General features: G+C 31.4%; 1 protein-coding gene across 2 annotated transcripts; it reads left to right on the plus strand.

The window, feature by feature from the left end:
• The first annotated feature begins 149 nt into the window (after window positions 1–149).
• On the plus strand, window positions 150–21880 carry LOC124536115 (ubiquitin-conjugating enzyme E2 W). 2 transcript variants are annotated; one of them, XM_047112564.1, is made up of 6 exons: window positions 150–232; window positions 505–596; window positions 6286–6388; window positions 16734–16889; window positions 17628–17703; window positions 19558–21880. In XM_047112564.1, exons 1-6 carry the CDS (start codon window positions 209–211, stop codon window positions 19569–19571), a joined length of 465 nt encoding a protein of 154 aa, XP_046968520.1. In that variant the 5' UTR covers window positions 150–208; the 3' UTR covers window positions 19572–21880. The 2 variants fall into 2 exon arrangements, with proteins under 2 accessions (XP_046968520.1, XP_046968519.1); XM_047112563.1 differs by lacking the exon at window positions 150–232 and adding an exon at window positions 242–351.
• Window positions 21881–22449: the final 569 nt, after the last annotated feature.

Genomic DNA, 22449 nt, shown 5'->3' on the forward strand with positions numbered 1-22449 from the left:
GTATTGAAAAATGTCCGAGAAAATAAAAATAAATAGGACACATTATCTTTACGTTTCGTTAAAGTTACGTTTTATCAAAAGATGTTTTTTTTCGTTTACTTTTCTTTGTATTCAGAAATTGCAAATAAACTGCAAACGTCATTTTCATAAAATGAAAATATTTAATTTAATGTATTACATGGCAACTTTAGTCGTCTAAATTTGTACAATGGCGGCTATGTCCCCGTCGGAGGTTTGTAAAGTTAATTAAAAAATAATACGATGAATTTTGTATTTCTAAAATATTTTGCATTTCAAAAATGTGTAGCATTTCGTTGCGAATTGTCTTTAAGTGACATTTACAACACCCAAGTAATGTAATAAAATATTATACGTAACTGTTGTGACAGTTTTCTTCGTAGATTTCTTGTCAGGATTTCTATTGTTGTGTTGTTAAAATATATGTTTATTTTTTAAAAGTTTATAATCTCAGCAATAGGTAAGTTTTTTTATTTATTGTTGCAGCGACGTTTGCAAAAAGAACTCATGTCGTTAATGAAGGAACCTCCACCGGGTGTTACTGTGGACGGAGATCAGGCCAGCCAAAATCTGACATTGTAAGTGACCCATTTTATCATCGTTGATCCGTTATTCCAGAAATATCCTTAAAAAGAAGGAGTTTTCAAGTTGTCTAAATAATTTATATGCTACTTAACGCCCCCCATTCAATATCTGGATACCTAGAAAATCTTTTTGCCGCCCAACAAAAACGACCCTTAAATGCAGCAATCTTGATTGACTGTTCTTTTTTTAAAATAAGATAAAGATATCAACATTTAACAAAATGATTCCCAAGTGGTCTAATAAGAAATAATCTTAGGAATCCAATAGTAATCCTATAGAATACACAATTAATATGAAGTAATATATTCTGAAACAGTTTCCTTTATGTCATGTGTGCATTTGATTGGACATTATTAAATGATAAATTTTCATTGATACATTGAAATGAATTAAATCTGGTCTTGATAACAAACTTATCCTGAATAATATAATATAAATAAATAAACCTTTATTGCAAATTCTTATCTACAGTATAAAGCATAAAATATAATCTAAAAATGAGGGTATATGATATTTATTTTTTTGCAAAGATCTGACTTACCATTATCTTTATTAAATGTTGTTCAAATAGAACTACTATTGTTATAATAGTTCATAATCCTTTGTAGACTGTATCATATATTACTTCAGGTGTAATTGCATTTAATAAGAAAGAGACAGTCACATTAATGATCATAACAAAAGCCTTAAAATTTGTGAATATTATTATATTTCATATGTAAAATTAACTATACATTCAAAACAAAAAATAATTGAATTTGCGTGTTGTATATTTATTTATGGATTACTATGTAATAACTGAAACTTTCACTGTTTTTTTTATATATAAAAAATGCCAGAATAACTTCAATAAATAAAATAATTAACCAAATAGGTATCATACGAGCAATCATAAAATCATTGCCATACATTAAACTTGACATTTTAAAATAGCTACTGGCACTAAATTCAAAACAACATCCCACGGATGGCTGCACATTATCAATCTATAAGTTTGACAATGTCAATGTGGGCACATTAATAATTCAATAATTGTTTCATTAGTAGCAATATTCAACCACAATCATTATAAAAAATTTAAGGTAAAAAGAGGTATTTAATCATATTGATAACACTAAAGCTCCCCTAACAGCTGATAAATTAAAAAAAAAATTGACTAACAAACAAAGGAGGTACAGATACTGAACTGTCTTGTCTTTGCCTATTTGTAGTAAAAAAAATTATAATATTTAAAAAATGTAGTCTGCTGAGACTATACTAAGCCCTTATCCACCAGACTGATTGTTATCATTTGCCTATTGATTATGTTTGTATTTAATTTATTGTAAAAGCTTGTTGTATCTGGTTTACACAATTACCTATCTTTATCTATATAGATAAATAATTATGTCACCTAAATGATTCATTATTCCTTGGGCTACTATATAGCTACTTCTAACACAAATATAAAAGAAGGGGTAAATAGGAATATTAGTAATTTCTTCTTATATTATGTATGGAAATAACTTTTTAGATAGGGATTATTTTCAATAATGCTTTGAAATTAGGAATAAAATGATTACTTATTTATATTACTTTTAAAAAGCATATTTTTAATGTTAAAAGTATTATTTATAATTTTTTAAATGAAAATAGGTGTTTTAGCTTCCTGCTTTAAACAAAAAATTGTGATTAACATTGTTTGTATGCACCCAACTTTAAACATAAAGTATGTTGATGGGTTTTATTATATAATATTGTCTATAGGGAAGTGCTAATAGAGTTGGTAAAGTTATATGTAAAACTTATTTCTTTGATTTATTTAGTTAACATGTAATAAATCTATACTAATGTTCTAAAGAGGTTATGTTTGAGATAGGGTAAAGCGGGACAATTACTCATTATTTTTTTATCTAAAATGTTCTCCTGCAATCCTTCCATTGGTGAAGAATCCACATGATCTTTATGGCTTAAATATAAGTGTATTTGATGTTTGATACGCTACATACTTTTCTCATGATCTTTATGTCTTAATTATATGTTATTGTACCACCAAACAGTAATGCTCGATACTGACATGCACAGGTTTGAACCATGCAAGTGGTGTATTTTTTAGTTTTTTTTTTAGTTTTATGAGGAATAGGGAACATCTCTATGCAGTACCAATAACTATGGCCAATTGTGATCGATTACAATCATTTGTAAGCCAGGTACTAATACAATGTAAATAAATTCAATTGCATTTCCTTAATATTACCAAAATGGAATTCCATAATCTTCCTAAATATGCTAGAAATTTTTGGCCCTTTGCTATAGATTTATATTTTCTGAATGAAATTTTTGATATCTTCCGGCCGTTTTGATTTCGTCCAAAAATTGGTCAACCACGATCAGGTATATTGGAAACTGATCCAATCGCTTTATTTGTTTGCTGAGCTTAACTTCAGTGACCTGTTAATTCATTCGAATAATGTAATCATTTACTAATAAATGAAATTATTTTATACTAACTTAAGAAGAAAACATGATGATTGACTATGCATCGACTTTTTTTCTTAGTCACAAATCAGACAAATGAAATTCCCACTCAGCCTTATGAAAGTGGCTCTTTAAAATATCAACTCGCCTTTCCTATTGTTCCTCGCTGTCAGATTCAACGGGCAGTAACCTTTTTTATAAACAGTTCCGTCTGACCTCATATCTGACGTTCATTCTTTTTATTTTCTAAGACGTTTTGATACTTTTGATCTTCGTCTAAATATTTGACGGTCATACTTACATGTATTTTCTGTAAAGGATGATAATAAAAAAAGGACAATATTCATCTCTAGTTCCTGGGCGTTTTGCTTAACGGTTTTAATCTTTATCATAGCAAATAGCATACTTATTTTATTCGTTTTCTGGTGATAAAGATTAAGTTTTTGCGAAATGGATCATTTCTTTTGGAGGTCCAAGTATTTGAATCACAAAAATGAATTAAGCCCTAAGGTGAAATGCCGTAGTTATTGCAAATCTAAGTTTTGGTTCGGTTAACTACATATATCTAGAAATGCATATCCATTTTGTCTGTCAGAATAAAAAAGGCTGTAAACATAACTTACTTTTTAGGGTTCCGTAAGTCTGAATACAAAAACGGAACCCTTATAGGATCACTCGTGTGTCTGTCCGTCCGTCGCTTACAGTTAATTATCTCCGAATCTATTAGACCGATTAAGTTGAAATTTGGTACACATATCAATTCATGTAACCCAAATACAGAGGTGTGACGTGAGCAGATGAAATCTGTATATGGGGGTCATTTTTGGGGGGGAAGGGGAAAATTAAAAAAAAAATTCTTTCTGAAAACTGCAAACTGCATACTGAGGCATATCAAATGAAAGGTCTTGTTGAGAAGATCTTAAACGTATTTTTTTGTAATTTTAAAATAAATAGTTTCCAAGTTAATCAAGAAAATAGACGAAAATTGACCATCCCCCCCCCCCCCCTTATCTCCGAAACTACTGAACTTAAAATTTTGAAAAAAATACAGAAATTACTTTTCTCCTTATAGATTATAGGAAAACCTATAAGAAGTCCATGATATTAAAATAACATGGTAAATCACTCGATATTGTGCGTACCAACTTACATTTGCAGGTGGAATGTATGGGAGTACATATTTTTTAACTCCAATGTTAAGTTTTGTTGAATCGGTTTGCATTTTACGACCAATATTTTAGGAGATATTAACATCGTACGGAACCCTCTTTACGCGAGTTCAACTCGCACTTGTCCCCTTTTTTTTTAAATAACTTATGACTGGTAAATAATCTGTGTAGTATTTCGCTTGGCAAATTTTATTTATAATATCCAAAGGTTTCTCCTACAGCCATATATCATGTATTAATATTATCAGATTAAAATTAATTTCATGTACGGTCTGTTTACATTTGTTGTGTTATGAAGATTTAAAATAGTTCAATGTTTACTACGGACGCTGTATACGAATCAACTGTTTGTGCGAGCTAATATTGGCGCAATATAAATAACAAGTTATATTTGGATACATTACTCGTGGACGTAAAAATAAGGACGTTTTCTCATCTAATCGTATGTGAAGGATTTAACTGATCGCCTTTTATGTGTGTGGTTTGAGATTTGCCAGAAAAAACATCAATGTCGCCTAGTTTTAAATCTATTTTTTTATGTATCGATATAAAAATACTACAAATATACACATCTCTTATAACATATGAACTTGCCGTCTTGTACTGACCGTGAAATACTTCTCATTTCAAGGAAAGATCTAGTGCAACTCGGACGCGCTAAAGTTTATATATTATGTATTTTATTGTTTTAAAATACAATCCAATGGTAATGATACTAATAGGTGTCGCGGGAAGTTGGAACGAAATTGTTTTCACTTTGTATTATGTATTTAATAGTCGACACAGTAAAATAACTTGTGATAAAAACAATACTAAAATATAATTTTATATAAAACCGTATATAATAGAAGGAGAGAGAGAAAGAGGGGGTAAGGTCGTCTGGTCGCCATAACGCATTTTCCTGACGTAACGATTGCTACCAGTTCATTCGACTGTTAGCCGTATAAAACAACCTCTTTTCCAAAAAGAAAAAAAAACGTCTAATTGATTTTCTGGTGTTTTTCGAGAATGTGGTTTATATTAAAACCCGTATCATTTTTATTACACGTACATAAGACACATAAGACACATAATTAGTTCACAACATTGTGCGTGTGAACTAATTAGGTACGTGTCTCTAATAACGCACACGACATTGCAAGTGATACTTCACTGCAAAGCTGTGTGCCTAATTGAACGCCTTTAATGAAACGTTCGTCTTTATTTTTGTACTAACTCTGCCCGCGACCTTGTACGCGTTTGAATTTAACAAAAAAAAATATTATTTTAGCCTAAGTTACTCCTTATTATATCAGTTATCTGCCAGTGAAAGTCCCGTCAATATTAGTCCAGTCGTTCGAGAGATTAGCCGGAACAAACAGTCAGACAAAAACTGTAAAAAATGTTATTTTGGTATATGTACCGTGTATACATACATAGGCATTGAGTAAGAAAGGGACTATTTTAATATTAAAAACAGACACTCCAATTTTATTATAGATTATATAGATTGGTCTAAGATCGCGTATGACAAGCAATAGTATTAGAACTATGCTTTAGGATATATTTTATACGCGATATTGAAGTCGTATTTTTGTAGGCCCTTGATAACGTATTATATTTCAATACTCTGTTATAAGCTGTGTATTATCTCGTATCATAATATGTAACTAAGGATTTTGATGATAAAAGGCATATATTAGAGTATCTACATATATGTAGAGGTTATTGATTAATTTATTGGACTAAAAGTAATTTGACGTGTAATAATATATTATGAATACATACATATTAACCATCATATTTACTATGTAGTAAAGGCTTCGATAAGCATCTTCTCTTATAAGTGTTGTAATGTAATTGTTGACTAAATGGACTTTTTAGTCAGGCACATAACAGACAAAAAACAATTTCCTTACATATATATTTGTTTATATTTTCGTTTTATTGTTTTGCAATTTCAATACAAAGACTTGCAATTAGAATAGTAAAATTCTGCACTTTTGCGTAAAAGATGTCACATGCACTGAATTGCAAACTTTTTTCTTTTTTTCTAACAACTTTTTTTTTGTTTCAGATGGACAGTTCATATGGAAGGAGTGCCCGGCACGCTGTATGAGGGTGAAAAATTCGTACTTCAGTTCAAATTCACAAACAAATATCCATTCGATTCTCCAGAGGTAATGTTAAAATGTTTTATCTCCGTACATTCATCACACGTATCTTAAGGCATCTCGTATCTTAACACTCTAAACGTTCGATCCATTAATCTAATAAGCGATATTGCTACATTAACGGCGCTTTCACACCGACGCTTTCGCACGCCTCGTTTAAACCGATAAGGACAGGTATATATAAATTGTGTAAGGAAGAAAGAGATATACTTTCGCTACCGTATGCAAATGCCTCGGTGTGATAATAGCCTTTTTCTAATAATTTTGGGATGTAACATATGAGGTAAATATGTAATGAATATAGTCGACATACAAAACAGACGCCATTATTAGAATTAATGATATATGTAAGTGGGGCTTGATGAAACTTTTTAAAGTAATATAAATGTTTAATAATTAGTTTTAATTAGTTTCATCAAAATTAATAACATCATATACAATGTCTTCAAATATCATTGCCTATGCGTTATGTGAAATTCGAAAATAGTCTTATTTTTCAATATTTATTTTAAAAGGAGAGCATGTCTTTTTGTACCGTAGTTAGCAGATATTGGGATTTCAACCTTTCGTATACAGCCAAATATTTATGTGTTCAACTGTCTGGCTTTTATCAAGCATATAATGAAGCAATACGCTTCTGTAAGAATTCACTTCGTATCTCACTCGTAAAATTTGACAATTGACCTAAGATGTTAACCAATCTTCATACTAGGATCCTATAAATTGTTATAATAATTACCGTCAAAATTGTCTGAAACATTCGAAAGGATTTTTTTTTACAGCCTATATACTCTTAGTATTAATCTGTCGAATACTATACATACAGCAAGGGTGAGGTGAGCCAAAAAATAACAAATTTACGTGTACCCGCAAATAAATTTAGTCAAACAATTCTTAATCTGTACTTGATCTTCTACTGCGGTCAAAAGGTATTAGCATTTATTTACACGTGTCAATTTAATGTTACCAAAAATTAGGCTATATTTTAAATCGTCCGTTATTCTCAAGGCCGTATTTATATAACCTATTATTAGGTGCTATAGTAAGCAAAACTTGTTTAGTTATATTATTTAGACTAGCAACCCTTCGCACGGATGCAGTACTGATACTAAATATATTTATTATTTCACGACATTACATTCATCTTTAAATTATCAGTGTTTTTTTACTATATTGTACATATAATATATACAAAAACCTTCCTCTCGAATCACTCTATCTATTAGGAAAACCGCATCAAAATTCGATAAGTAGTTTTAAAGATTTAAGCATACAAAGGGATATACGGACGGAGAAACTTTGTTTCATACTATGTAGTGGTGTTGTGATGTACTTATTTCATCAAAGTAAATTTCACGAAAACCGTTTTGTATGAACCACATTTCATATTTGAAAGGTACATTACTTATCCCGATATAAAACATGAGCTTTGTATCAAGAGATTATCATGACTAACGCGTTATTAATATAAAGCTGAATCATGTGTTAAAATGAACTTAAATAAACAGATTGACCTCAATCAATGCTAACCGTTTTCCGTCTTATTCACTTTACAAGAAAGAAAAAACTCGAAACTCAAACCAGAAATCGATCGTCAGAATAGGCTATTTGACAATGCGAAAAATAAATTGTGAATTATTGTAATCAGTGTATATTATGAGTTTAAAAATGGTTATTTACTAACGAAAGTTGAAAATGATACTTAATTTATTCAAAAATCCATCAATAAAAATGCAATTTTTCAAACGTTTGTCACGTGACACAAAACGCTCCTGATTGGCCGGGCTTATAATGAAGTCACTTTCTTGTTAACCTTGCTTTTCTACTATATGTACCACAGATTAAAATACAGGAAAGTGACGTCACCTACCCCATTGCAGCGCCATATTGTCCTAGTAGCGTTTTTGCGCGCTATTTAAATATAGAATTTTTAATATGATATTTTTCGGCAAATATGTATTAGAAATAAAAAAAATCAACTTTTACTGGGTTCCTTAACTTCTATTAAATAATATAAAATGGATTTTAAAAACCAGTCAAATAACCAGTTAAATATTGGATGCAGGCATGAAATTAAGTATTAACGTAGGTTAATATTTTACGAGTGAGATTCAATGTAATTTCTGACAGAATATCCCTATCAACGTCGGATATTAAACGTGAGCACACTGTATCACCTGATTATCGTGACTAAAGGATGAAAGTATCGACTTTTTAATTCCTACTTTTATACACTAGACAACTGGTTATACTCAAAACTCAAACTCAAATAACTTTATTCAATATAGAAGCATTACACTTTCTTATTGATGGTCAATTGAAACACTACCACCGGGTCGGAAAGGAAAATACCCTGACCTGAGAAGAACTGGCGAAGGAAACTCAGCGGGGTTTTTCTTTTGTCTCATATATAAACATACAATTCAATATGAGATGAAATAGTCAGGAGGCGATCGTTTCATTCCCAAATAGTATCATATTTATCATCAGCCTTTTGCTGTCCACTGTTGAACATAGACCTTCTCCAGAGCGCGCCACGCTGCTCGGTTCTTTGCTTCCCTCATCCTGCCTCCACTGGCGATCCTCCGAATGTCGTCAGACCAGCGGGTCGGAGGTCGTCCTGCATTACGCTTACCGAGACTCGTATAACAGATATAACAGTGCTGAAAAACTTTTAAAATAATTACTTTAATTTTCGAGATCGATGCTTTTCTGCCATTTCCACTCTAAATTAGCTTGATAAGTAAATAGATTTTATATCAAATGATGTAAATAGTGACTTGTATCACACAAATATGATTAGGTTTTTAACTTACCTGAGATATTCGTTTCTACCTCAAGATCGACTCGCCTCGAGAGAAAGGTTTTCACTAGATATTAATGACATAAATGTAACCCAGCCCAAAGCGAACTAAGATATTCGAATCAACAATAGTAAATAAATATAAATAAATATGAGACAACATCACATACATTACTCTGAACCCCAATGTAAGTAGCTAAAGCACTTGTGTTATGGAGAATCAGAAGAGAATCAGAAGAACGACGCTACCACAAACACCCACAAACACCCAAGGCCACATAGAAAACTAATGATAGTCTACATCGACTAAGCCGGGAATCGAACCCAGGACTCTCGGAGTACCGTACCCATGAAAACCGGTGTACACGCCACTCGACCATGGAGATCGTCTTAATAGATATTCGATGAAAGTTCTTCGCTTTTTTTTCTTTCCTGTGATATTGGACTCAACATCTCTAGTCCAAAATGATAATACCTCCACGTTAAATTAATATTATAGGCTTGCATTAGTATTAGTGAGTGACGCGCGTGCTTGCAAGTTGTAATAGTGTGCGTGAGATGACTAAATGCATACATATTTATTAATTGTACCTCATTTGAAAAACCTTTTTGAAATGCAATCAATGATTTAATTTTGAAAGCAAAATTCTAATAACAAATCTATTACGTGTGTATAAAAGTTCTATTCTAATGTCCTTATCCTACTCGTCCTAAGGTCAAGTCCTGAAATTGGTTCGCACAGTAGTGTATTTTTGAGTAAATGAAAATCACAAACAGAGTATCAAGAGTATTACCATTATATTATTGCCTATACATTGGACCTGTTTATGTTGTAAAAATCTCAATAATATTTAACTCACTTAATAAAAATCTAGATTGTCATTGGTCAATGACATCTACCACTGACCAATGAGCGCTCATTATTTAGCTAGGCTATTTAAACTTTGACAAAAATTCCAGAAGCTGGACGTGAGTCGTCTCTTTATAAATAATATCCTTATTTGGCTGTAAATATTTGTACTTCTTAATTACATAATATCCAAGGGCGTTTGATTGACTAAGAAAAAATTGAAATGTTATAAAAAAATAATTAATATTAATGCATTGTTATCTTGTAAAACGCGTATAATTAAGGTCGAACCATCGGTTTTGTTTTTTAAAGCAATTAAGATAACATACAAACATACAATCGTAGTTATATCAACGGCAAGATTTATTCGTACGTCCCTAATTAACTTGTGCCGGTCTAATCCACTTTGTACAAAAACGAAACTGTCTCGTTAATCTTTATTTTTATGCTTCTATTCCGATTATATTCGTATTAACTTACAGCTTATGTAATTTATTTTACTACATGTAACTACACATAAGTTCAATGCCCTCTATAATAGCGTGGTATATGTAGTCTTGAACAAAAATTAATTTGATGCAAGGTTTTGGAGATTATTTCTTCTTATTCAGGATTTTGTCGTCAGGTGATTGATTGTAGTTCATGTCCTTCCTTGGGTTTCAAGCGTGCCTCAAACCAAACTTCATTCAATTCCGTTAAGTTTTGCTGTGAAAACCTAACAGACAGACAAACTTTCGGATTTATCTTATATATTAATAGCGTACGTCGACTTTTGTCCCAGTGATTATTTCACGATAGCTGCGTATAGAAAATCGGTTATGGTCTCCTTTTCTCCTGAGACCTCTTATCATAGATGTTCAGAAAATTAAAGAGGATTCTTGATTGCGATTTAACAAAGATTTAATATTAGTGAGCGGTAAAAACTTACTGTCCGTTTAAAGAACAGTAGGTATTCTACATACAACTAATTGACATTAAATTCCATTTATGAAAGGTTTGGCGTCGATATGAATAGCGGTTTACAATGAAATGCAAAGCACAAACTGTCATAGGTTTCGAATTACCCAAAAAATATTTGAATGACCTCAAAGTTTTGCGGGATTTAGTAGATACTGGTAATATTATAGTTATAACTTCGTATAAAGTTACAATGTTTAAAACGCACCTGAATTAAAGAATGCCCATGTAAGTTAAACGCACACACATGTTGTGTGACGTGATCCGATTATAACAATGAAATTAGATGACCGCCCACCCTAACAAATAAATACACGTGTAATGTTATATACGTCAACAATTATACATATATATATATATTTTTTTAAATTAATCCCCTTAAAAGAGGTTTTAGCCTTGTTTTGGTTGTTCATATAGAAACTTTTTTAATAAATGTAATCATAATGATGAGTGATCTACGTCAAATTTATCACAAAAAAGTTACAATTTGTCTCGGTTGATTGGTTGTGCACCAGCTTTAGACATTAAGTAGCTGTAATTAACTATTAATAAAATAAAATATGAAGGTTAAGTAGGATTATATTGCGGATGACCAAAATTGTGTTTCATAGACCATAATTTAACAATTACACATTTACAAATCTATCCTTACAAAGCATCTTTAATAGTGTTATGTATTCCTTCTGAGTAGTTACAATAGAGTCAGTATTTACTTTAAATAAATAGGAGCTCAATTTCTATACTCAATTAACAGTAAAGAAGTATTACGTATTGTGTCTTCCTCATTGATTGCGTAGTTACATCTGGCATTCAAAGCGTGCTTCATTATGTTGTCAATTCTTGATTACAGACTTCTAACGTCAGAGAAATGTCGCTAGTAAACACAGACCAATGAATATAGTAGAAATGCCATGTATGACCTAAATAATATTATATGGTATATAACAATTATTTATCAGGTTTATATCGCTTTGTAGGATTATAGAAAATTATTTTTATCACAATTGATTATTAATTATAATTTTAGGTTGATTTAAAAAAATATATGGCCTAAAAATAACAAATAAATTAACACTATGCACGTGGATTTCTTCCTTTATACATAAAATTGTTCACTTTAAATTATTGTTGAATAAATATTTATAATAATATAAAAGCAAATATTGATACGATGATAAACAGGGCTATGTATATGTATTGCCTATAAATTATTCAACGATCAAAATCATATTCTGATAGAGCCTATTGTCACAGTCTACTACAATCCTTTGAATATTGCCTTTTTATTTCTTAAATTATTTAATTAGTGATTCTGTGTTTCTAAAACAAATTAATACAAAATTACTCTAGTTGCCATTTCTAAATTATTCTGTTCTGCACTATTCTGTGTGGAAAATGACTAACAAACTTAATTAAGTAGTAAGGTATCGTTATAACCTTCATTGTTCTATCAGATTTCAGTGCATTTGTATAAATCATAATTAACAACAATACGTAGACATTAAATTACTGTACTTTAAATCAAAAGTACGAAATTTAACATTCTTTAGAGATTTAAAGCTTAAGCTAGGTATCGCCAGGGCCTGATCGTACAATGTATTTTGCGCTTAATTTGTTTTTATAATACGCGAAATATCCAGCTTTGGATTTTATATGTCAAGTAAAATTCTGTCATATCTATACTGGGCTGGGCAGTCTTTCTTTGACTAGTAACCGCCTGTACTACAATATATGAAAAAAAATTAGGTACTTATTATCACGAGATACTTTAGTATGTTTCGTTGTGTCGCCCGCCCGTGACTTTGCCTCTGTAAGAGGAATGGGGTCGCCGGTATAAAGAATTAAAAAGTTTCAGTTCAGACTTTAATCTACCTCAGCGACAAATTCCATTCAGATCAGCGTTCTGGCGTGATTTACTTACAAACGAATGGGATTCGTATATATAATAAGATACCGGGAAATATGTATAATCAATTTACCATTTTCAAAATTTAAAAAGATTATTAAGACTAAATTAATAAATTTATCGTATTATTCATTAAAAGAGTACTTTTTAGAAAGAAACACCTGGAGTTAGGCTCGAGTTTGCCTTTAGCTAGAAGCTGTAGTATTTAATTATTAACGATTCAAAAACGCTTCACTGTGAAGTTTACTTGAATAAAATTGATTTCATTTGATTACAAATTTAAATAAGGGTATTGCAACACTTTACAAAAGCAATTCTCAGTTTAACGAAAGATATTGTGAAAATAAATAATAAATAAACGGCACACAATCAATAGCGTTCACCCAGGAGACCCCGTGACAACAAACATACATCTATACACATAATAAAATTGGAGCGTCTGTTTGTAATATTAAAATAGCCGGTGCATATACCAAAATAACATTATTTTCAATTTTTGTTCGTCTGTCTGTCTGTTTGTTCCGACTGGACCGATTTTGACGGGACTTTCACTGGCAGATAACTGATATAATAGGGAGTAACTTAGGCTACAATAATATTATTTTTTTGTTAAATTCAAACGCGTACAAGGTCGCGGGCACAGCTCGTATATAATACAACTACACACACGTAGTAGGTGATTAAGATGACGACAAATAGCAAAGTTCGACAATGTTTTAATTTGTAAAATAATTGCTCATACATTGTTTTTTTTTTTTAATAATTCGTTAAAATTTTGGCACCCCAATCGTTGGAAGTGTGCCCAAATATAAGAGAAGTACCTGAACGTATATTTAAGCCAGTGTAACTGCAGGCACAAGGGACATAACATCTTAGTTCCCAAGGTTGGTGGCACATTGACGATGTAAGGAATAGTTAATATTTCTTACAGCGTCATTGTATATGGGTGATGGTGACCAATTACCATCACGTGGCCCATATGCTCGTCCGCCAACCTATTCCTTAAAATAAATAAATAAATTATACCTTGAAATCATTCCTCGATGATTGTAATCGTCAACAAGGGGCGTGACATTACAATTAGCACTCGTATGTGAATTGATTTCATGGCTTCGATTGATGGTGCCATGGGTACATGATATGTGAAATAAATACGTTGATAAATTATTGGTAAAGTAAAGTAACAGCCTGTAAATTTCCCACTGCTGGGATAAGGCCTCCTCTTCCATTAAGGAGAGGGTTTGAAACATATTCCAACACATGTGGCAATTTTCGATGAAATCAGACATATACAGGTTTCCTCACGATGTTTTCCGCCGCCGAGCACGAGATGAATTATAAACACAAATTAAGCACATATATATATATATATATAGTGGTGCTTGCCTGCGTTTGAACCCGCAATCATCGGTTAAGATGTACACGTTCTGTGCCATCACAGCTTTATATTATTTTTTATTGCGAACTAGTTGCCTCCCGCGACTTCACTCGCGTTTACGAGGTTAGGTCGTCGGTTTTTCGTCGATGAAATTTCTTTTTACGTTGCTTTTTTATTATTTTATTCGGATAAAAGCGGGCGGGTAGCTATTATATGTGTATTAATGAAGTTCCGCTCATTCAAAAGTCTGTCCGTTGTGTTTATATCTGATCGTGGATGTACAATGTCAGATTTACAACCTCTGATATATACAGAGTTGTCCTAATTAATAACAATGTATGGTACATGATAGTTTAAACAGCAGATATATTATTATAAATTAAGTAGTTGTTGCCCTCGTTTGCTTGTGTTTTAGGGTTGTCGCGTTTTATGTAAAAAATAAAATTAGTCTTATGTCGTTCACTTTTGCACTATGCATATGGGGGTTAAAATTATCGCAAATAGTCACCCCTATTGCCTCCTAACAAGAATACGTCGAATTATAACCCTGTATAATCCGGGTCCGGGTTTTATCCCATAATCTTTGTATTAGATTTTTGCTCTCAACTCAATTCGACTAGACATAATAAGTGTTGGTTTCTTCGCTCAATAGTTTTTATGTTGTAACATTTAACATGCAAGATAAGAATGTCAATTTAACTCCATCAATTCAAGGTTCAGATCGTTGAGTGAACGAACGAATGAGACTGAACGTTCTTTGTTCATCGCTTATGGTGCATTCACACCGCGGTTACTTTTTGTGGAACAACGTAATCCAACGTGATAACTTTTATTCCACCACCACTTCTTGCTATTTGTTGATTCAACATCGTCGCATCCATAATACCAATTAACCTACCCAACAACGACAACAGCCTGTAAATTTTTCCACTGCTGGGCTAAGACCTCCTCTCCCTTTGTGGAGAAGATTTGAAACATATTCCTAGACATTAATGAAATATTTCACATCAAAAAGCAATACTGAATATTGTTTGTGTTCTGATTTGAAGGGTTAGTGAGCAAGCGTAACTTCAGGTACAAGGGACATAACATCATCTCAGTTGTTTTGGTGGCATTTGTAATGTTAAGGATAGTTTATATTCCGTACAAGTCCTATTCATATGGGCGGTGGGACCACCTACCATATGGTACCGGGTCGCCCGTTCTCCGGACCTAAACTATGTAATAACAAAATAAGACAAAAAGGAAGTTTAAGCTAATTATACGACGTAATATGATCACAAACTTCTAGTTTTTATCTTGACAGTTAATTCTATATTAGATATGGTGGATTTCATTTGCCGCATTCAACGGACGTTTACGTTAAACCGCGCATAGATTACACGGTAGTTAAAGTGATTATTGCAACAGTTATTATCGATTGTTACCACATATTGCAACAGTTATTACCGATTGTTACCACGATACTGTTTTCAAAAGTTAGACGTTTCTTAACAAACCTAAATGCCCACTAATAAGATGCTCCATAAAAAATAACCTCGGTGTGGATGCAGCTTTATGAATCAAATACATTAGAAGAGTGTGAAAAGTGAAACTGGCATTCGTTTGGCGCAGTGCCCTTGAATTGACTTAATGGATTCGATTCCAACTTGGTTCTAATAGAAAAATATAGGTCAAATATTTTCTCTGTATAAGATTAACAAATATACCTTTTCTACTAACCGAACATTTAAAAAACAGATGTAAATTTGTCTTAAAGTAAATATTATTCGGTTTTTTGGAAAATAAGTTCATATATCTTTCATGCAAATGTCCACACTTTTCTTACACCGAATTTTACATGCGCTGCTAAGTTGCACAGACAAAGATCAATAGCAGGCTGTGTCAAGTCTGGGTCTTGCGGACCTACCATTATACGCGGCTTACGATAGAGTGAACTGGTGTGAGTGAAAAGGCTTTATTCCAGGCGATCTTTCCTTTCCTTCTATTTCTCCCTCACTTTCTTTCTTTCTCTCTTTCTGCTATAAACTGTTCAATATCTTATTCTTTGTTTTAATTAATGTGGGATTTAATAACAAATTTCATTTCCTTATTTATCCCATGCATTAACAACTAATATAAATTGATGTCTTTAAGTATTATTTCTTCACACATACTCTATCGCAAGACAAATTTGAATTGCACATAAGGTAATTATTTGAAACGCTCACTCCTAGGTTTCACCAGATACCCTTTAATATTCACGAATCGGTGCCAAATAGAAGTAAACTCATATCCACTAACACATTAAGTAAAAATTATGTACCATTTTCGATGATTCTTGTAATATTTTGCAAATGGTTTCTTACTGGCTGTGTCAATGAAACTAAAAATCTTGGTATATTATTGACGTCGCCATAACCACAACCAATGACGTATGTACGCAGCATCACCATCACGATTTGTATTGTCCACCAGGTAACATTCATTGGTAACAACATCCCGGTCCACCCGCATGTGTACTCAAACGGCCACATCTGCCTCTCCATACTCACGGACGACTGGTCTCCGGCGCTCTCCGTGCAATCCGTCTGCCTATCTATAGTATCCATGCTTAGTAGCTGTAAAGAGAAGGTGAGTACACGCATTGGATATTGTTTTTATAGACCCAAGTGTTGCAACAACAACAACAGCCTGTAAATTCCCACTGATGGGCTAAAGGCCTCCTCTCCCTTTGAGGAGAAGGTTTGGAACATATTCCACCAAGCTGTTCCAATGCGGGTTGGTGGAATGCACATGTGGTAGAATTTCTATGAATTTGTCACATTCAGGTTTCCTCACGATGTTTTCCTTCACCGCTGAGCACGAGATGAATTATAAAGACAAATTAAGCACATGAAACAGCGGTGCTTGCCTGGGTTTGAATACGCAATCATCAGTTAAGATGCACGCGTTCTACCCACTGGGCCATCTCGACTCGAGTGTTGACAGGACTGGATTCATAGTTACGTGGATATAGCTCCGAGTATTCCACAATAGTGATTTCTAAAGAAACAATTTAAATTCCAATGTTTAGTATTACATACCTACGTAGTTTTAGTCAATAAATGTATGTCTTGTAATTTACTAAATGAAATGTCTGTTAAATAGTTCAATGTATTCAGAAAATAATTAGGAGTGTTTGTTGCCCCCGAGTGTTCACTACTACTCGTAAACCCGACTTTAAATTATTTTACACCTCCCATTAGAATACACATAAGCTATATTAAATTTTATATTTTTCCAAAATGTAATTTTTTTTAGTATAATTGGAATTGTATAAGTTATTTCTTTTATATTTTGTCATTAAATGATTATTTCCATTCCTTCCAGAAACGGCCACCGGATAATTCTTTTTACGTGAAAACATGCAACAAAAATCCTAAGAAAACGAAATGGTGGTATCACGGTATGTAGAGCTTCTATTTTCTATTCATTCATATCGATTTTTTACCTTTAACCTAAATGTTTGGTAAGTATTAATTCTAAGAGTTTAGGCAAAAAAGATAGTACGCATTTAAGGCTGTTAGAATATTTCAAATACAATATGACGGAAATTATTTAAAGTCATTGATTTTTGTATCAGAAAATTCAAAACGTCAATAATAATATACCTGTTAAAAACCTTGTCACCTAGGTCGGTAGCGCAAGTAATAGTTAATATTTCTTACAGCTTCATTGTCTATAGGTAATGGTGACCACTTACCATAAGGTGGCCCATTTACTTGTCCGCCTTTGTCATTAAAAAACTACGATACTTTATTTATTCATCTTTACTGGCCATCAAAAATGGTGTCCGCATTACGGAACTGAACGAAATCTAAAATATAAATATGTCAGTGTAAAGTTCCCTGACCCTCCATATCTTATCGAAACAGCAAAGATATACAGATATTTTTATTGTTTGGTTATGATAAAACATCTAAAAACTTTGTGTGTCATTTTAAATATTTCTAAGTAGTAGTTCCCTGTGTGTTCGCTGATTCAATGCGGGATATGTATGTGTCTGATCTTCGTCGGATGCAATACACATACAGGTTACTATCAATAGTCTATCGATAGCATTGTCACGTGTCGATACTGTCGACAATATATATAAGCAATACTATTGGTAACAACTATACATTAATAATTTAATAGTATAGATAGTTGTGAGCTATCGATAGTCTTCGAATGAATTTCGAGATAATAGCGTATCGATATTCGATAGTGTTAATCAAAACGATATTATCGATATTCAAACTATCGATAGTTCTGCAACACAGATTGCAACCTACAGAAGTATTTATCAAAGTAATTAAGATATAAAGTTCTCTTATAGATCTCTTAGAGATAGAACCTCTTATCATATAGCATATAAACAATCCAATTAAGCTAATGAAAAAGGTTTTAGTGAAGATCTAACTCAACATAATGTAGCTCATATTCCATAAAATTATTCTAACTTGATAACGTGAATTTCAACCGCACTGTTTAAAATTTCAAACGAAACTTAACCCTTCACCTTTTCTAAATTTCAAGTTAAAAATGTAAGACTTGCAACACATAGTCTTAACATAAGGAAATCCAGGCTAAATCGAATCCATGGAATCGTCTGTAAATTAAAAATATTTGCCTTTAAAATAATCATGCTACTTTACACTTTTCTGATGTGATTATGTTTGTAATGTAAATAAAATATTTTCTATATATTATAATGTATCGTTAAATTTTTACTTCATCAAAATGAATGATTGAATGTATCAAAATTTATATCTGTAAATGTAACGTATTTTTTACCGTTAATTTAGAAATGCCAGTAGCAAATTATAATCATATAAAACTACTCTTCGAATTTCTGTTAAAATTCAAAATATGTTTTAAAGATTTTTTGTAATTACACCTTTGGGTATGGAATAGTCCAAATTTCATCTTCAATTTCACCCTTCTGTTGTGATGAGTCCTCTGACTGTATTATACCTATAAACATAAGCCTAAACACCGATTTATATCATATATAATTGGGTGTTTTTTAATTTTAAAAACCAAATCCTTCATACAAAATTTTATCCTAAGTGAAACCATCTTAGAAACACCATCTTTTGACACTTAACGCACTATAATTTATTCTGCGTAATTGGCTAATCATTCTTAAGATTGATCGTCGTGACTAAAATCATGATCATGATGTTAGCTTTAAATAAACTTTAAAAATTACTAATTCAAAAGCCTCTATGATATTACCGACTTGAACGTATTAAATTGTATTTGTTTTTTTTTTCAGACGACTCAGTTTAACACCGCATCGCGGCTATATCGAGCACGGACGATAAATCTAATAATGTGATAAGTGTTATATCGATACAGTATGATAACATATGTATATACGAGTGAGTGCCGCGGCTTAGACAATGGTGCGAAATTGAATCAGCTGTGTGATGTTTATTGTGCTAGTGTGCTGCCCTCTATCGATTTATTATCTGTGTTTATTTCATCTGTGCAATGCTCTGTCATAGACAAAACGTTTATTTCATCGTTTCACGTTAATCACTTGTATCGGTACGGCATAACAAGTCTGGGAAGTTGAAGGTAAATATATCTGTCCTTTTCCTTCATCCGTTTCCTGTTTCAATGTTTAAGAGTAGGACATGTACATGTTTATTGCAAAACAATTAGTTATAAAACGTCATTCAATAGACTGCGAGATTTTTACCATATGGTCGAATAACTAAATGTTAGCTTTTAAAGACTTACTGTTAAGAGTCATTCATAACATGATTAAATTAAAAAAATACATTCATTTCAATATTTTATAAATAAATGATTTTTGGTATCTGTATTTTTTTCAATTGGCCAAAATGTACATACCTTAATCGTCAAGAGAGGATACTAAGATGATATTTTAGAAACCATTCCAACTCTGAATATTTAATGAAGATATTTAACAAGATAAAATTACCTTAAAATCGGTCAGTGAAAATAACTCATACTAAATGGTGCCTCCTATTTGAACCTTATTCCTGTAAAAATCGGTAAAACGAATACAAAAGTTACCAAAGAACAATTAGTGAAATAAATTATAAAATTAACAAGTATTAAACATACATTTATACGTCAAACAATCGATCCTTAATATAACAATTTTGTAGTCTATGTTTTAAGGTATTGTACATTAGAGGCCAATTTGACACAGACCATAAACAATCTTATAACATTTATACACGACTTTTTTTTATCTGTCATTTAAAACCAAATTGATTATTGATCTGTATTGTAAAAGACAAAAATTTTATATTATATTGAGATAAAATAAATTGACTATATAATTTCGGTAATAAATAAAAACTATTATAACATATTTATGCTATATTGTAATTATCGATTTCGCTAAATAGCGGAGCCAAGCCGAGTAGTTATAAAGTAGATTGATGGAATAACAAATTATTGAAGCATGTGAATAAATTATTAGCCCGAATATTATTCTTGTTTTATTATTTTGAGAATCAAAGCCCTTTTTACACTGACGTAAATAGCGTATTTTTGTAATATATGCGTTTTGAGTAACCTGACCATTATGCTTTTTTGCATCGGATAGTTTTAGAAGACACTGCTATGTATATGGAATTGTTTAATATTAATTTTATACGCGTTTGGCGATTTCATTCGTTACGGTGGAACATTTTAAAAGAGGTTCAAGAAATTGAGGTATAGTTGAATAGCGAGGCTGTCCCACAAAATCGGAAAGTATGGTCACGTTAATCATGCATACACCGCATATATGGCGCGTAAAAATGCCAGTATAATAAGAGGCTAAGGTTTTGTTTCGATATTTAGAATGTAAATCCTACGATAAGACAGTATTTATTCCTGAAATGTTGCTCGCACGCAAATAACTATTGCATATATACAATGAAATCTGGTCTATTCGTATTTGAAGTTTATTTTTAGGCGGCAAATTAAGTTATTACTCTGTACATTGTCAAAACTTATTTTAAATTTGATTACAATGTACCTAGTTTTTATTATTGTTTCCATAAATTGATTATAATTTTATTTTTGTATTCTAGATTTTTTCCTAACGATTTTTTTTTTTATTAATTTTAAATGTACTGCAATAATTATTATTTAATATAAACTAATAATTGTGAAGACATGTACACACTGATGTTCCAAAATATAAAAAAAAATTGAAAAGAATATTTTACTGAATAACTAAATTATCATTAAATAAATTAAATTAAAAAAAAATTTTATCAAGAAACATAAGTGTAAGCATGTCTGATGTAATCCAGAATAGCGATAACAATTAAATTTAAATATTATTTATGTAATATTTCTTTGCTAAACCAAATCTTATCCCTCTTGAACAGATGTAATAACATGTACTATACTATAAAATGCTATATTTTTAAAATGTATAACAAAAATCGTCGATGCCTGTTCTAAGATTATTTTTTAAATAATTTTAATGCCTGTAGTTATTCAATTTCGTATTAAATTTCATATGTATGTGATATAATAATAAACACTGCAATAATCTGGGAAGGTGTGTCAATTAATCAATAAATGTAATAATGCTTACGAAAATTATATGAAATGCAAATATACTTATGCTTTTGAATCACCTAAGGAAATTATTTTATTTAAAAAAAAAAATTATATTATCAACTTAATATTTTTAAAATGGCAATACACATTGCTTTGTTAAAGATTGTAAAAAATACTTTAAAATTCGAAAATAAAGAACATTTATAATTCAAATATAGTCATATTCAGAATGGCAAGTAGCAGTACCATAGTAGTTATATTAACAGATTAAAAACAAGCTTTAACTTTTGCAGTCAGTCTTATTCACATAAAACCATAAACTTTTATTTTCATTGGTTAGTGTTTTTATAACAATAATTATGACATAATAAGTTTAGTTTTGTTTATAGTACTTTCAATAATTACAGTGGTTAGATATATGTCAGTCATAACGACAAATTTTAAGTACAAGATATATGAAATTGTATTGAGAAGTCAAGTTCAAGTGTAGTACAAAATGCAATAAAAATTATATGTTTATATTTTATACCTGCATATGTAACAACCTATAATAAAATTTCATCTCAGGCTCGGAGCAAGTAACCAATCAGAAGCTTAATAACAATCGGTGACTTCTTAAGCAGAAAAA

Source organism: Vanessa cardui, chromosome 16 (assembly GCF_905220365.1).
Source record: "Vanessa cardui chromosome 16, ilVanCard2.1, whole genome shotgun sequence".
In the NCBI taxonomy this organism is placed as follows: domain Eukaryota; kingdom Metazoa; phylum Arthropoda; class Insecta; order Lepidoptera; family Nymphalidae; genus Vanessa; species Vanessa cardui.